This window comes from Carcharodon carcharias, chromosome 13 (assembly GCF_017639515.1).
Source record: "Carcharodon carcharias isolate sCarCar2 chromosome 13, sCarCar2.pri, whole genome shotgun sequence".
NCBI classification, from domain to species: domain Eukaryota; kingdom Metazoa; phylum Chordata; class Chondrichthyes; order Lamniformes; family Lamnidae; genus Carcharodon; species Carcharodon carcharias.
In genome coordinates this window covers 5,779,408-5,796,725 of record NC_054479.1, presented here as the reverse complement: position 1 = coordinate 5,796,725, position 17,318 = coordinate 5,779,408, and the positions used below count along the sequence as shown (strand labels likewise).

The 17,318-nt window shown below is 43.5% G+C and overlaps 1 protein-coding gene across 12 annotated transcripts in view; it reads right to left on the bottom strand.

Annotated features, from left to right (window-relative positions):
• ep400 (E1A binding protein p400) overlaps window positions 1-17,318 on the bottom strand; it is a 143,910-nt gene that overhangs the window by 3,165 nt on the left and 123,427 nt on the right. For 11 of the 12 annotated variants that reach the window (XM_041202549.1, XM_041202552.1, XM_041202558.1 and 8 more), the window contains 7 exons: window positions 16,695-16,905; window positions 13,252-13,400; window positions 12,079-12,198; window positions 10,486-10,681; window positions 9,080-9,243; window positions 7,734-7,892; window positions 6,396-6,473 (listed from right to left, as the gene is read on the bottom strand). In XM_041202549.1, the coding sequence (XP_041058483.1) occupies window positions 6,396-6,473; window positions 7,734-7,892; window positions 9,080-9,243; window positions 10,486-10,681; window positions 12,079-12,198; window positions 13,252-13,400; window positions 16,695-16,905 (1,077 nt within the window). The remainder of the gene's footprint in view (window positions 1-6,395; window positions 6,474-7,733; window positions 7,893-9,079; window positions 9,244-10,485; window positions 10,682-12,078; window positions 12,199-13,251; window positions 13,401-16,694; window positions 16,906-17,318) is intronic. The other variant, XM_041202555.1, reaches the window with a different exon arrangement.

Genomic DNA, 17,318 nt, shown 5'->3' with positions numbered 1-17,318 from the left:
TCCTGGGCTTTATTAATAGCGGCATAAATTACAAGAGAAAGGAGGTTAATGTTGAACTTGTGTAAGACACTAGTTCTGCCTCAGTTGAAGTATCGCATTCAATTCTGGGCATCACATGTTAGGAATGATGTGAGGGCATTAAAGTTCAGAAAAGATTTGCAAGAATGGTTCCAAGGATGAGGAACTTCAGTTATGAAGATAGATTGGAGAAGTTAGAACTGTTTTACTTTGAGAAAAAAAGGCCAAGGGGGGATTTAATAGAGGTGTTCAAAATCATGAAGGGTCCGGACAGAGTAGATAGGGAGAAACTGTTCCCATTCGTGAAAGGATCAAGAACGAGAGATTTCTAGTAACTGGCAGAAGAAGCAATGAGATGAGGAACATTTTTTTTCGAGCAGTGGTGAGGGTCTGGAATGCACTGCCTGAGTGTGGTGGAGACAGGCTCAACTGCAGCATTCTAAAGGGAATTAGACTGTTATCTGAAAAGGAAGAATGTGCAGGGTTATAGGGAGAAGGTGGGGGAATGGCACTAGGTGAGGTGCGCATTCAGAGAACCAGTGGAGAGACAATGGGCCGAATGGCCTCCTTCTGTGCTGTGCTGTAACAATTCTGTGATTCCGTAATTTTAGCGATCACTAAATACTCCTGCACAACAGGCTTTATGTGGGAAATAAATAACAGTATGGACTAAGTGGGTGAAATGGCCTGTGTCTGTACTCAATACTATGTAAATTCAAGCATTTGGAAATCAATTTTAAATGCTATTCAGACAGATTTGTTCTAAACAGAACAGGAGTACTGAATTAGAAGTGCTAACTGTACTAAATAGTGCTGCACAACCATCCCCATCGGTGATTGTCTGATGAAAGCTCATCAATCGGAAACACTAACTGTTTCTCTCTCCACAGACGCTGCTGGATATCAGTATTTCCAGCAGTTTCCTTTTTTTTAATTTCAGATTTCCAGCATTTGCTTTTCCACTGGTGTTTATCTGGTTTATTCTTTATAGGTTGAGAGTTTAATCTCAGACAGCTTTGTATTCAATATCTTATCTGTACATCGGTAAATTACCAGAGAATCAGCTGGTCACAGCACACAATCTCCTAAAAGAAGCTAGTGCTCAAGATTAAAAAGACAAATTCCAATAAGTTATATTGAATGTAAATAGAACCACAGTTAGACCTCACAAGAGAGTGCTGTGAACAATTCTGGACTCTATTATAAAAAGGAAACAAAGACGCTGGAGAAGGTGCAAAAAAGATTCACAAGGAAGATATCCAAACTATCAGGAAAGACTGAACAGGCTGGGCTGTTTTCTCCAGGTAAGAAAAGGTAAACCGATAGAGGTCCTTGAAACTATGAAAGGATTGGCTAGGAAAATAGTTTCACTTGTGGGGGAATCCAAAACTTTTGACCATAAATATAAAAGAGAGAAACTAATAAATCTAATAAGGAATTCAGGTGCAACTCCTTTACCCAGAGTGGTGAGAATGTGAAGTTCAGTTGAGGCAAACAGCATAGACGAGTTAAAGGGGAAGCTGGATAAACATGAAGGAGGAAGGAATAGATGGCTATGCTGATAGGGTGAGGAAAATGGGTTGGAGGAGGCTTTGGTAGAGCATAACACTGGGCCAAATGGCCTGTTTCTGTGCTGTAGGTTCTGCAGAAATCTATGTAAAGTTGACATTCAGTCTATGCAGAGCTGTGTTGCTCACTAACTTCACACTGAGGGTCACAATGCAGAGCAAGGGGACGTAGGTGAGCACCTGGACAGCCAGTTTGATCCAACGGTGGACAGCATGGAACCCAGGCACACCCCAGCTGGAGTATTGTTGCCAATTCTAGGCACCATACTTTGGGAAGGATGTCAAGGCCTTAAGAGAGGGTGCAGAAGAGATTTATTAGAATGGTGCAAGGGTGAAAGACTTCAGGTATGCAGAAAGACCAGAGAGACTTGGTATTCTCTCTTTAAAGCAGAGAAAATTAAGAGGAGATCTGATAGAGATATAAGATCACAAAGGATTAGAATAGAGTTAATAAAGAAAGACTGTTACCAGTGGCAGAAAAGTCGATAACCAGAGAACACAGATATAAGACAATTGGCAAAAGAACAATAGGAGAGATGAGGATTTTCTTTTTTTGCAGTGTGTTCTTGTGAACTGGAATGCACTGAAAGTGGTGAAAGTAAATTCGATAATAAGTTTCAAAATGCAATTTGCAAATAGTTGAAAAAAATGACGGGCTATGGGGAAAGAGCAAATGGAAATGGGACTCTATCAAAGAGCAATACAGTCACAACGGGCTGAATGGTCTCCTTTTACACAGAGATTTTATGATTTAGGATCAAGCAAATAGTCGTTTGGTAGTACAGAGCTTGAATATTGCAGAAAAAGACACATGCTATCAAAGCTTTTTGTCTTAAACCCACCTGGACAGTTCACAAGAATACCAACAGTAAAGGAAACCACAACTTATACTGCATGGGAAGAGAGAGCTGATTGGTTGGCAAGTGGGCTCTGATTGGTGGAGGCATTGTCATGGAGTATGCACTGGAGAATGGCTGTCCCCCAATCTTTTGTTTAGTTGAAAAATGTGCAATACGTGGACATGCTCCTTCTGTCTACAATTAACAGCGCCCTCTGTGTAAATATATGTAGCTTCTACAATGCATAAATGAGCCTCACTGCGAGTCCAACAGATAATCTTAGATTAGTTTTCAGTGTAGTTCTTAGCACAATCAGGATTGTTTAGCATGTGTTGTCCATTTGCGGAATTACATCTAATGTTGGACACTGTTTTACAAGCAAGGGCTGGTTGGGTGCGGTCTGTACTTTGCCTGTTGCAAACAGCCGAAGGGACATGCTGTTTGATACATTCCGCCAGTTGGTGGGCTGCACAGGCTACATACCTGGCAACATACTGGCAATGTTAGTGCTGCGATATTGCGATAGATGACTGTGACATAAAAAATACTCACTTGAAAAATGCCTGCACAGTAGAAGCAGTTTGGCAGCATAATTAATGATGCCGCCGAACATGTAGTTGATCTAGCTGACCATGAGCTCTCTGAAAGTAGGAGTTTGTTTTTGGGCATGGCTTCAATTTTGATGTGCCTTCATCCTACATCATACGAAGAAGGAGCAGGAGTAGGCTATTCAGCCCCTTGAGCCTACTCCGCCATTTAAGATCATGGCTGATCTGACAGTAACCTCAAATCTCTACATCCCACCTACCCCCGATAACCTATCACCCCCTTGCTTAACAAGAACCTATCCACCTCTGCCTTAAAAATATTCAAAGTCTCTGCTTCCACCGCCTTTTCTGGAAGAGAGTTCCAAAGACTCACGACCCTCGAGAAAAAAATTTTGCCTCGTCTCTGTTTTAAATGGGTGACCCCTAGTTCTAGATTCTCCCACAAGAGGAAACCATCCTCTTCATATCCACCCTGTCAAGTCCCCTCAGGATCTCAAATATTTCAATCAAGTTGTCTCTTACTCTTCTAAACTCCAGTGGAAACATGACTCGCATGTCCAAACTTTCCTCATAAGACAACCCACCCATTCCAGGCATTAGTCTGGTAAACCTCTGAACTGCTTCCAAAGCATTTACATCCTTCCTTAAATAAGGTGACTAATACTGTACACAGTACTCTGCATAACTGAAGCATAAGCTCCCTACTTCTGTATTCAATACCCCTCGCAATAAATAATAATATCCTATTAGATCTCCTAATTACTTGATGTACCTGCATTCTAGCCTATAGCAATTCATGCACTAGGACACCCAGGTCCCTCTGAATCTGAGCTCTGCATTCCCTCACCATTTAGATAATAAGCTTCTTGTATTCTTCCTGCCAAAATGGGCAATTTCACATTTTCCTACATTATGCTCTATTTGCCAGATCTTTGCCCACTCACTTACCCTATCTGTATCTTTTTGTAGCTTCCTTATATCCTCTTCACAAATTACTTTCCTACCTGTATTTGTGTCATCACCAAATTTAGCAACCATCCCATCCCTTCATCCAAGTCATTTACATAAACTGTAAACAGTTGAGGGTCCAGCATTGATCCATGTGGCACACCATTCATTACATTTTGCCAACCTGAAAAAGACCCATTTATGCCTACTCTCTGCTTCCTGTTAACCAGCAAACCCTCTATCCATGCCAATACATTACCCCCTATACCATGAGCTTCTATTTTCTACAATAACCTTTGACGTGCCACTTTAGCAAATGCCTTCTGGAAATCAAATGAGAAGAGGCATTTGCTGAGTTTGAACTTCTCTAGTCCCAACTATCCCGCCACAAACTAGCATCCACTGAAGATCTTGACTGATCTAGCACATGCTTATTGCGTGATTCCAAACGACTTGGGCGATTTCCACATGCCACTTAAATGTCTGGTAGCATTGCAAGGCCTCAAGGCCAAGGCAGACATACATAACTGTAATAAAAAAAAGAAAATGCTGGAAGAACTCAGCAGGTCTGATAGCATCTGTGGAAGGAGAAACAGAGTTAATGTTTCGAGTCTGTATGACCCTTCTTCAGAGGGGAAGCCCTCGCAAACGTTTGTCAGTTTCCATGAGAAACACATCTTCGATTCAAAGACACCTAACCTCCTGCCCCTTGCAAGTTTCCGATACAAAGATGATAAGTTTACTATATTTGAATCCACTGCTCCATCCTGCATTCAAATTCACCTTTGAAATGGAGCAGTCCAATGTGCTCCCTTTCCCCAATGTCCTAGTTGAGAAATCTGCCAATGGGTCCTCTAGTACTGTCTACTGCAAGCCTACTTTCACTGGTCAATATACAGGTTGGGATTCCTACAGTTCCACATGCTATAAGATTAGCCTATCAGCATCATCATAAATAGGGCCCTGAGCCATTTGTTCACCATGCAAGCTTGATGCTGAAGTTAGGCACATCAAAGCCATCCTGCAGGGTGATGGTTACCCTGGTCAGATAATTGCTCACTGTATATTGCGCAAACTCATGAATGGGCCTAAGGCCGCCACATTCAGTCCTGAAAAGTGCCCAGTATACCTCAGATTACTCTGGAAGGATAAGGTGTCTCAACAATTTGAACAGATGAAGCTAGCCGTTTCACATTGTTACTATACATTAGCAACACAAGTGGTATCCTCCACCAACAGAATGCCATGTGATGCCAGGTATGTAGGCTGTACATCCCAACGATTGGTGGATTGTATCAACCAGCTCATCCCTTCAGCTGTTCGTAACAGGCAAAGTACTGACCATAGCCAACCAGCCCATACTTGCAAAATTCAAAACAGTTGAAGTTCTGTCGAAGGGTCACGAGGACTCGAAACGTCAACTCTTTTCTTCTCCGCCGATGCTGCCAGACCTGCTGAGTTTTTCCAGGTAATTCTGTTTTTGTATTAGATTTGATTCTCCGATTGGACAACACTTGCTAAGCAGTCCAGATTGTGCTAAGAATTAGACTGAAAACCAATTTAAGATTGTCAGGCTCGCATTGTGGCTCAGAAGCCACATATATTCACACAGGTGGCATTGTCCTATACAGACAGGAGGAGCATGACCACGCACTGCACCTTTTCCAACTAAACAAAAGCTTGGGGGACAGCCATTCTCCGGTTCAATCCCCATGGCAATGTCTTGCCAATCAGAGTCGACCTGCCTGGTTTGAGTTTGACCAAAAGCTTAGCACTTAGCTGTTCCCTGATGCATTCTCCATGGCAATGCATCTACCAATCAGGGTCCACTTGCCTACCAATCAGGGTCCACTTGCCTACCAATCAGGGTCCACTTGCCTACCAATCAGGGTCCACTTGCCTACCAATCAGGGTCCACTTGCCTACCAATCAGGGTCCACTTGCCTACCAATCAGGGTCCACTTGCCTACCAATCAGGGTCCACTTGCCTACCAATCAGGGTCCACTTGCCTACCAATCAGGGTCCACTTGCCTACCAATCAGGGTCCACTTGCCTACCAATCAGGGTCCACTTGCCTACCAATCAGCACTCTCTTCTCATGCAGTATAAGCTGTAGTTTCCTTTCTTGCAAACTATCCCGATGAGTGCAAGACAAGAAGTTTCGGCAGCTTGTCTCTTTTTCAGCAAGGATCAAGCATAGGTCTTTCCTGCTGTTCTTGACTTCCTTCCTCAACTCTTCTCAAAACAGAGGTTGAACATTCCGGGTGTCAGAGGAGTAGAACGAGAGATGCGGAGAAGATAAGCAGAAACAGAAGTGCAAAGTATATACAGGCAAGAGGGAAGGCTAACGGAGGAAACAAAGGTAGATTTCTTCTTTTACATCATGGAAATGTATCACTTGGCAGAACATTTGAAAGGTCCAATAGCTTCATTGTGCAGAGCACGTAGATAGGTATGAGGAGGTGAAGAGTACCTGCTGAGCCGTCGATACCATCTGCTGGATACTCCCCACAGTTGCTTGCTGTTGAACCATTTGTGGAAGTTTTGTAACCTATTGAACAACAGCAGTTTATTTTAACTTTTTCACCCTTCACGGTTTTCCAAGCATGCAAGATTTTAGGTACTTTAAAGAATTATTTCTTCTGCAGTCCTGGAGTTAATAGAAAGCATAAAATTGTAAAAAGGAGACAGAAGGACGTTAACAAATTACATTTGTCCTTCTGAGGGGCGACTGCGAAAGAGGAACTGGTTATGCTGGGGAAGAATAAAGTTTCGTTGCATTGATCAAGAGTCTAACCTGGCTCCGGAAAGAAGCAGTGCGAGATGTACACCATGAATCTCAAACAGCATGAAACAAAACACCTTTGTACCGACGTAATGTTAAAGAGCTGTGTGGTATTAAATGCTGCCACTTTATTAGGTTTGATATAGGTTTGTGTATGTGAAGAACAGGGAGAAGTGCAAATTCCTGTTACAAAGCTGTCCTCTCAATCATCTGAAGAGACTGGCTAGAGTGCCTAAATATTAGAGCAAATTGATGATTTTCAACTTACTAATCTATGGAAAACACTTTGTTTATTTAACAAATGTGCGATGAAGACACTTGAGGTTAAGCTGAGGATGAAGAATCCAGTTTAGATAATAACCATGTTTTCACCAAAAAGGATCAGCTTCAAGGCAGTCATTTTGACTACTGGCCTCCATTTGTAATACAAGAAAACGCATTTCATAAGTACTGATTTAATTTTGCAATACAAAGGTGAGTCGTATTGAAATGAGCAGCAAGATGCTGCCTCATTAACCAAAGTACTAGACATAGGTTACATGCACTCAGAGATTCTGAGAGTTACTTATTTGCTTCAGGTTTTCAAACACATTGGCTCATAACCATCAGTTTCCTGTTAAGGCTAAAGGAACAAAGATACAACTCTCCCAAGGGACAGTGCTGCCCGCAAGACAGGTGTTTATTGCCAATCCCCAGTTGCTCGGAGAACCTTTACATTGAATGTAACAGTTTGAGTAGTTTGCTAAGCCACTTCAGAGGGCAGGTGTAAGACTGGAGTTGCACACAGGCCCAGGCTGGAAACAGATGGTAGGTTTCCTTTCCTAAAGTGTGCTGGTGAACATGTTGGGTTTTATGTCTGCATGTCAACTTTATAGCAACCCAGTAGCTTCACAGTCTTTACACTTCCAGGTTATTTAAACGGCATTTAAATTCTCAAGCTGCTATGTTGGAATGTGAACTTGCATTCTTTGGACGATGGCTCAGTAAGTGTAACTAGTATAGCACTGTAATACTTGTATTAATTACCTGAATTTGTGCCTGCATCTGTTGTGTTCCTGTCTGCTTTTGGGTCTGAGCACTCAAGAACTGTGGCTTCATTCCTGACTGGAGCTGGGAGGTGGTATAAGTGACTTTCTGTTGTTGTTGCTGCTGCTGCTGTGATTGCACTGTAACCTGCTGAGTTATCTGAAACAGGACGCAAACAAATAATGAGCATAAGACTATTTTTACCCACACTGTGCACCTCTTAAGCTCCAGCTACAAAGCAAGGCCAAACTTCAGCACCACCATTTTGATTGCTTAGAAGTTGGTGCTGAAGATGATACAAGTCTAGTCTTCCACAAGCCCAATTCCCTCCCCATCCCACCAGAATTGAAACAGGAAGCTCAGTCCAGTGATCGCCATCCCCTCCCCTGCCCTGCATATACTCTCATTTCCACCAAGGACAGGGTAAAGTAGATTAAAAATAGAAAACGTTGCAAAATTCAGCAGGTGAGGCAGCATCTGTGGAGTGAAAGGCCAGTAACCTGAATGTTAACTCTGTTTCCCTCCCCGCAGATGCCGTCTGACCTATTATGCACTGGCCTTGGAAAGTGAGTGCCAGCAGACCAGGCCTGGAGCACTGTGTCCTGGGGCTAGCCCAGGTACAGTGGATATTGTCTCAGGAACGGCTGAATAGTCATCAGGAGCGGGAGACCTCGATGATCCTCTCTTCGCTGGCTGACACAAACTAACTCGTTGCAAAGATGGGGGATGGAATGTAGCTTCCCCCACTCAGAGACACACTTATTGAACTATCAACTTAAATCAGCTGCTGTGCTGAGCGCGTGTGTGACCATAACCTTAGAGGGGCCGTTGACAAAGTCTTGCTTCTTCTCTGGTTTTCTTCAGGCCTCCCTCAGTCCATGTCTCAAAATTATCCACTCATCCAATGTTTCTTTCTCCTCCTCTGTCTTCACCCTCAATTTCTCCTTCAATTGTTGCCAGGACAAAAGCCGTCAGGTCTTCATTTCCAAAGTCTGTACTTGACTATCTTTCTCTCTAACTGGACCTGGCAACCCTTTTAATTCCCGAGCTTCTACTCTTGATCTGACCCACCCGTTTGTCTTTCTGTCCATCCAGCTGCTGATGAGCACCCTCCCCCAAATCCACATTTCAAAAGCTGTTCTCCTCCTCTCAGCTCACCCTCAGATACGCAAGCCGGAAAAGTCATGGGCACTGTTTGCTGATGGTGCCAGAGTGGGGGCAGCGAAAAAGTAAATTACCAATAGCTATAAGAGTTTTATTTAATCTTTTTCCCCCCCCCCACTTCGCTCACTCCAGGTGACAGTCTAAGAACAAGTAGTAAAGGTGTTAAAGAGTAGAACACATACCTTCTGCTGGGCAGTGATTGCTGCCTGCACAGCAGCTTGCCCCTGTGCCACCTGGGACTGGCCAGCCTTCTGCTGCTGCTGCTGCTGCTTGAGTTTCAGAAGCTGCTGGACTTGCATTTGTGAAAAATGTGGTGGTATGGCAGTCTTCACCACTGTCTGCCCTCCTGCAGAGAGTCAACACAATAGATTGAAGTCAGGGAACATTTTCAAATCTGAAGTAGCACCATCGGTGGAGCACTTACTTCAAATGGCCGGAGAAAACCATTTAACTTTATTAATTTCCATAACAAATAGGCCATCGCCTCCGCCAACTCAATCTCTCTCGCACCCTTTTAAAAAGGATAGGACCTGCAATAAGGTAACAAGTGTGTGATTGGAAGTCAGTGCTGGGATTACACCGGGAGTGGTGAAAGTAAAGGAAGAAAGGGAAGAGTGTGTCTGAAAACACAAGGATTTGAAGCTTACGGGTTCTAGAAAAGTGTGTTGGGAGTCGGGGGATGGAGCGTGACAGTGATTTGATGCTGGCAGGGATCTGTGGGACAAAGAAGGGCTTGAGCGCACCAATAGAGTGAGGGGGAGAGAAAGGGCTTAAGGTTTTACAGCAGTGAAAGAGGGGAGACGGGGGATTGCATAATTTGGGAAGTTGGAGATGGGCACCGCTGACCCAAGCGGAAACACCAAAATTGAACAACTACAGAAGCAAAGCACAACCCTCAGACTCAAAGTGCTCTCCATGTTTAAGTATGGTTTTGAAACCTTTCACTTCAGGTGCTCACAGTCAGCCATAATTCTCTTCAGCGAATACAGCCACAGGAAGCCTGTCATGAGACAGGAGTTTAAGACTTCCCCGTATCCTCTTTAAAAGTTTTGGAGATATTTGGGGAAGAGGTGCTTCTGCATTGAATATATCTCTCCATAGTCGTCAACCCCTTTAAATCCCATGGAAGCACGGTCACTTACCAAGTTATATTTGCTTCCAAATGTGGCTGTTCCTTTGGTATAGGATCCCAGAATGCTCTAACACAGGAGGCCATTCAACCCATCATGCCTCTGCCAGCTCTTTGAAAGAGCTATCCAATTAATCCCATTCCCCTGCTCTTTCCCCTTAACCCTATAAATGTTTCCTTCAAACATTTACCAATTCTCTTTTGAATGTCACTACTGAAGCTACTTTGGTCCATTCCAGATCACGATAGCTCACTGAATGAAAAGGGATGTTTCTTCATGTCCCCTCGGGTTCTTTTGCCAATCACCTAATGTTGCACTTTCTGGTTATCAATTCTTCTTCCAGTGGAAGCAGTCTGTCCTCACTTCTACAGTCTGTGTCAACCTAAACAACTGAAACCTACTGCTCCTGAAAGGAGTTGAAATTACTTACAATCCACAGGAATTTGCTTCTCAATTACCTGCTGATCCTTTCTGAGGCTGACCAATAGCCACACTAATTCCAGCAACAGTGACAGGAAGCGTTGTTACACCAGAGGACACGACTGCAGCAGGGACAGACACAACCGGTGGTTTGGTGAGGGTAACTTGGGCAGTCTGAGCTGGCTGAGTCTGAATCTGCCCCTGAGCCTGTAGCTGTGACGTAGAAACTCTGGCCTGGAGAAACCGATAAGATATATTCAGATGTTTTGAAAACATTTCAAAAAGAAAAAGTCAAAAAGAGTCTTCAATGACACTGAGTATCAAGGGACAGAAAATATTACATAACGTGTAGAATTCAAGTACAGTTACAATGGTTACTAACCCTGTGACAATACATCCCATACAAATCTCTTCCTGTCTAGCATTTAAAGCTTTCAAGCTCCCATTCTAAGGTGCTGAAACAAACACAAGTATATCATAAGTAACTTAATACTGTAACATTTACCTGTTAATAAGCTTAGATAAATATTCAATATTAAATGCTACCCAATATAAGCACTTGCAATGTCATCAATTAATTTCCACCCCTCTTTCTTGTGTCTTTCATTCTATATTCTTGTCATTTTAAAATTTAAGTTTATATCCTTTCTACCTGATCTCACCCTTTGCAATTTCTGAAGCTGTTAGTGATTTAACAGTGACATTGGGACTCAGTCTCCTGTTTAAAGCAGTAAAGTATCATAGCCTTGGTAGAGAATAAGGAAAACAACAAGCTACTTAAATGCATTGCCCCAAAGTTTAACAAACCAGAGACAGATTCCTAGAGAGCACTGCCACAAAACAACATAAATTTAGAAATGAAAAACTTGAAAGTTTAATGTTGTGAATTATATAATGTTTTTACATTCATCATGTTGGTAAAAGTTGTTAAAAATCAAGCAGTGATGAACAAAAAGTGGATGAAGGGATTTTTGTTAGATACAAACAAGCTGCTGCCTTTACCTGCATTCTGGTGAAATATTTCTAACATTTATGTCAGAAACCCCTGAGGGCTGGGGTTGTTGTTGAGGGGCTAGGCTGAAACCCCCACATGAACAGGAGAAGGCTAGAGGTTAAAGCAACAAACTTGCTAAATCTATTCCCAGCCTGTTACAAACACACCTGCTTCCAATTTAACCACGACGGGATTGGGAGCATCCAAGTATTCCACACTGGTAATATCAGGGCCCTTATTTTCAGAGCTAAGCCATCAGTGGAGATGAAGCAAGATGCTGGGTGAAAGGACAGTATTTGCTGACTTCCCATTTTTTCAGTAATACTTTCAGCCCTTTTGCCGCTCACTCTTTGGTTAAACTCCCAGCCTGAATACCAACTTGGTGCTATTTTACGAATGTGACATTTAAAATGTGATGCATGCTGGATGTACCTCTCTTCAATTGCATCTTTACACACTAGCATACAAAATCATTTCCTTTAACTTCAGTTACAGGTAACGCTGATAAAAATGGACTTATCAGGCAGACAGCGTGGAGTTCTCTGGGATACGCACTGCAATGTTTTGTATGAACAATGAACTACAGGTCTCATGATCAAGCAGGGATGGCCAAATTTGTCATATGGGCACAACTTACAATGCGGGCGACTGGGAGGTTGGTCACGGCACCAGTCAGGACAGTGTTTCTTTGCGTCACCTGTGCCAGCTGCTGTTGCTGCTGCTGTTGCTGTTTCTGTTTCAATTTTATTAACTGTTCCTAATGGGAGGGGGAAAAAAAAAACTTGTATTGAGTTCTACCCACTTACATAATACAGTCAGCAACTTTTATCACGTCACTATAATCGCATTCTACTGAACAATGAGGAATTCAAACCCGTGGCACACAAGAGGAGCGATACAGAAAACCTAACTCCCTTGGACATTTTCTAATTTAAACAGTTTGGTATTGAAGGCATTTCCGGTTGCCACAAGTAATTGTGACTTAAAAGGTAAGATGCACACAAAATTTGTCATGTGTTGGAAACAAAAATGAAAGATTATCTAAAAAATTCTGAAATGGTAGAGAGGGGGACAGAGAAAGGAGAGGGGAAGAAAGAACTTCCACAACTTCAACCTTCTAAAGTGGTTTACAGCCAATGAATTACTTAGTGACGTGTAGTCACTGGTGTAATGAAGGAAACAGCAATGTGATCATGACCAGATCATCTGCTTTAGTGATGTTGACAGAGGGATAAATATTAACCAGGACACTGGTGAGAACTCGGCTTTTCTTTGAAATAGTACCATGGGATATTTTGCCTCCACTTTGAGAGATCAGATGGTTTAAGGCTTCATCCAAAAAATGGCACCTCTGACAAGCACAACACCACCGCAGTACCTACACTGGGGATGTTGGCCTGGATTTTGTGCTCAAGAACCCACAGCTGTCTGACTTAAAGCTGTGAGCCATGGCTGAATGCTAATGTATAAATGCTCAATGTGCTCATCTGCAATTCCATCCTCTCCAATTTTAGCACAGGCATGAGCCCACTTAAAATAAATAGCTTAGAGTGTCCACCAGGACAGGTTTTTGGTGACTGTGCTGAGTATTTGCACTGTGGGATTCTTCAGCAGCAGCACCAGTTCAGGGCCAAGATGTAATCGCACTGGAAGTAGATATAAAAATGAAAGTGAAACATAACATCAAAGCTGCTGGTGAAAGATTTATTTTTACTGACATTTCCAAGTGTCCGTTGAAGTACAACTACACATACTTTGGTTTGTGCTGCGATAGCCAAACACACACACACAGCCATGTTGCAAGACTTACCGGCAGTTTCTGGACTGTCTTCAGCTGTGCTGAGGTTTGAGACTGGGGCTGGATTTGTTGGACCTGTACTGGAGCTGTCTGTGGTTGTCTGAAGAGCTGAATTTGTGCTTGGGAGATGGGTTTTCCAGTGGTCAGCTGAATACCTGTAGCTGAAGATATAAACCCATAAATAAATGCAAACCATTGATGATGATGATGGCTACTCTGGCAGCCAGAGGATTATTTATCATCATTAGAATAATTAGAAATGTGTGAAGCCGAGCGATTTTTCCAAGTGTCAGTTCTTACATGATATTAAGTTGTAATCATCATCGCAAACATCAGGCCATATTTCTTGTTTTCAAAGGAAAGCGGAATAGTTTCTAATATACGATGTTTCTTATTAACTGAAAAGATTTAATTTACACCTTCAAAAGTTTTTAAAAATTCATTCACGGGATGTGGACTTCGCTGGCTGGGTCAGCGTTTATTGCCCATCCCTAGTTGCCCTTAAGGTGTTGTTGAGTTGCCTTCTTGAACTGCTGCAGTCCATGTGGTGTAGGTACACCCACAGTGCTGTTAGGAAGGAAGTTCCAGGATTTTGACCCAGCGACAGTGAAGGAACGGCTGATATATTTCCAAGTCAGGATGGTGAGTGACTTGGAGGGGAACTTCCAGGTGGTGGTTCCCATCTATCTGCTGTCCTTGTCCTTCTAGGTGGTAGGGTCATGGGTTTGGAAAGCGCTGTCTAAGGAGCCTTGGTGAATTCCTGCAGTGCATCTTGTAGATGGTACATACTGCTGCTACTGTGCATCGGTGGTGGAGGGAGTGAATGTTTGTGGATGTGGTGCCAATCAAGCGGACTGCTTTATCCTGGACTGTGTCCAGCTTCTTCAGTGTTGTGGGAGCTGCACTCATCCAGGCAAGTGGAAAGTATTCAATCATACTTCTAACTTGTGCCTTGTAGATAGTGGACAGGCTTTGGGGAGTCAAGAGGTGAGATACTCGTCGCACGATTCCTAGCCTCTGACCTGCTCTTGTAGCCACAGTATTTATATGGCTAGTCCAGTTGTTTCTGGTCAATGGTAACCTCTAGGATGTTGATAATGGAGTTTCAGTGATGGTCATGCCATTGAACAACAAGGGGCAACGGTTGGATTCTCTTTTGTTGGAGATGGGCACTGCCTGACATTTGTGTGGCACGAACGATACTTGAAACTTGTCAGCCCAAGCTTGGATATTGTTCAGGTCTTGCTGCATTTGGACATGGACTGCTTCAGTATCTGAGGAGTCGTGAATGGTGCTGAACATTGTGCAATCATCAGTGAACATCCCCATTTCTGACCTTTCAATGGAAGGTAGGTCATTGATGAAGCAGTTGAAGATGCTTGGGCCGAAGACACTGCCCTGAGGAATTCCTGCAGTGATGTCCTGGAGCTGAGATGATTGACCTCCAACAACCACAGCCATCTTCCTTTGTGCTAGGTATGACTCCAACCAGTGGAGAGTTTTCCCCCGAATCCCATTGACTCCAGTTTTGCTAGGGCTCCTTGATGCTGCCTTGATGTCAAGGGCAGTCACTCACCTCACCTCGGGAGTTCAGCTCATGTTTGAACCAAGGCTGTAATGAGGTCAGGAGCTGAGTGGCCCTGGGAGAACCCAAACTGGACATCAGTGAGCAGGTTATTGCTAAGCAAGTGCTGCTTGATAGCACTGTTGATGACCCCTTCCATTACTTTACTGATGATCAAGAGTAGACTGATGGGGCAGTAATTGGCCAGGTTGGATTTGTCCTGCTTTTTGTGTACAGGACATACCTAGGCAATTTTCCACACAGCTGGGTAGATGCCAGTGTTGTAGCTGTACTGGAACAGCTTGGCTAGGGGCGTTAGAAGTTTAGGGGTGTTTACAGAAGTAAATCCAAGCAGGGCAATTATTAATACTGTCTCCCTCTAATAATGCTGTGCTATTACCTTGCACTAGCATATATTCATGACCACTATAATATTTTGAGCAACTGGACATTAAGCCACTCCATCCAATCCATTAGCATTAGTCAGTGTTGTGAGGCCATACCTATAGCCAACGCTACAGCATCACTGATCAAGTGCTATAGGACGGAGCTTCCAATATTCTCAATACTTTTATGAAAAGGTGGCCAAGGAAAGTTAGGTTATGCTGATCGGGTGAGATGAAGAGTGTATGAGACGAAGCATAAGCACTAGCATAGGCCTGTTGGCCCGAACGGCCTATTTCTGTGCTGTACACTCTGTAATTTCTTTGGTTTATTCATGGGATGTGAGCATTGCTGGCAAGGCCAGTATTTGTTGTCCATCCCCAATTGCCCTTGGGAAAGTGGTGGTGACCTACTGCCTTGAACCACTGCATCTTGTGTGACGGTACCCACAGTACCACTAGGGAGCAAGCTCCAGGATTTTGACTCAGTGGCGATGAAGGAAGGGCGATATATTTCCAAGTGAGGATGGTGTATGTCATGGCCGGCCGGCCAGGGTGGGGGGTGGGGGGGGAGAACACCTGGAGGTGGCGCCCCCATGAGCTTTTTTCCCTTGCCCTTCTGGCTGGGGGAAGTCGCAGGTTTGTGGAGGCGCTGTCAAAGAAATTCCAAAAAGGATATCAGGCCCAAAATGTTCAGCCCATCCCAGGGACCAACCAGCTCCCTAGCAATGCTTGCTCCTGAGACACAAAAAATAGGAAGAAATCTTCAGTTAATTGAGAAAAATGCCAGAAAGCAACTCCTTAAGATAATCCAGCAAAATTTGAGAGACGGCAGCTGCCCCCAAGATTAATCAAATCTCAACCAACTAGAAACAAATCTCCCACACACACGTCTTCCATAACTGGAAATGTCTCATGAACTGATTAAATTTCTTTTTAAAAGGACTGTAGTGGCTCCACGCTAAGCACATGTTGGAGCTTGTTCAAGAGGCAAAAATACTTCTTTGCATCCAAAGTCAACTCTGCCTATTGCTTTGATCCAGCAATGACACCATTTATCAGAACAACTTCTAGTCTACTACAACTTCAACAACTTGCATTTCTATAATGCCTTTAAAGGTAATAAACCATCATGTAGCACTTCACAAGAGGGTCATCAAAATAAATTCATCACTGAGCCACATTTTTTTGGAGATACATAGCAGAAGACCAGAAACTGATCAAAGAGGTAGGTTTTAGAAGTGTGACATAGAGGAGGAAAGAGAGGCAGAGAGCTTTAGGGCAGGGATTCTTGAGAGTAGCTGACTTTCAAGTTTAAAACAACATACAGTCTGCCTTTAATACACACTTAGGGGAACACAGGGTATCACTGAGAAAAGCACTGAAAGAGTGAGGAAACAGTGATAGGTCAAGATTTATTTTGCACATATATTTTGTGTATGGTCATTAAAATATTCAACGATGCAACTGTCAATTCCTATCATGACAAAAAGCAGTAGTTGTCCTACCTGGGGTGACTTGTGTGACCAACGACCTAGTCTGGGACTGCACAGGAGTCAGGTTGGTAGACACCACAGCGGCTGCCGTGGCCGTCACTGGAGCCATTGCAGCTCGGACACCCTGGTTGGTCGCTATGGCTACGACTTCTGTGGTAGCAGCAGACGTGGCGACTGTTCGCTGCTGAGCATGTACGACCTGGGCTGTTGTACCCCCTGCAGACTGAAGAAGACAGATCAGAGATGTCAGTACAAAATACCGTCCCCTTGACTGATCAAGCTAGGTTAAACACCTCTCCCGATTTTCACTTTGATTGGCTTGAAAGGAATGGAAATTCAGGAATGGTGCATAATGTGTAACTGATCCAATATCAGGTGGCTCAGGGTTATGTGGAGCAGAAGTGTAGGGGGACATCATCATCAGTGTGCTAACAGGTTACATCCTCATTCTGTTTAGCCCTCGCCCGCATACTCTGTCCATGTCACATTTCTCTTACACTGTGCTGCAATGAGGGAGAGGCAAAGCTAATGAAGGCAGTAGATTCAAAAGCTGAACAGGGTCAGCTACAGGAGGAACTGCACATATGAGGGGATTGAGCAGACCGATGGCAGGTGAAATTCAAATGTAGGGAAAAA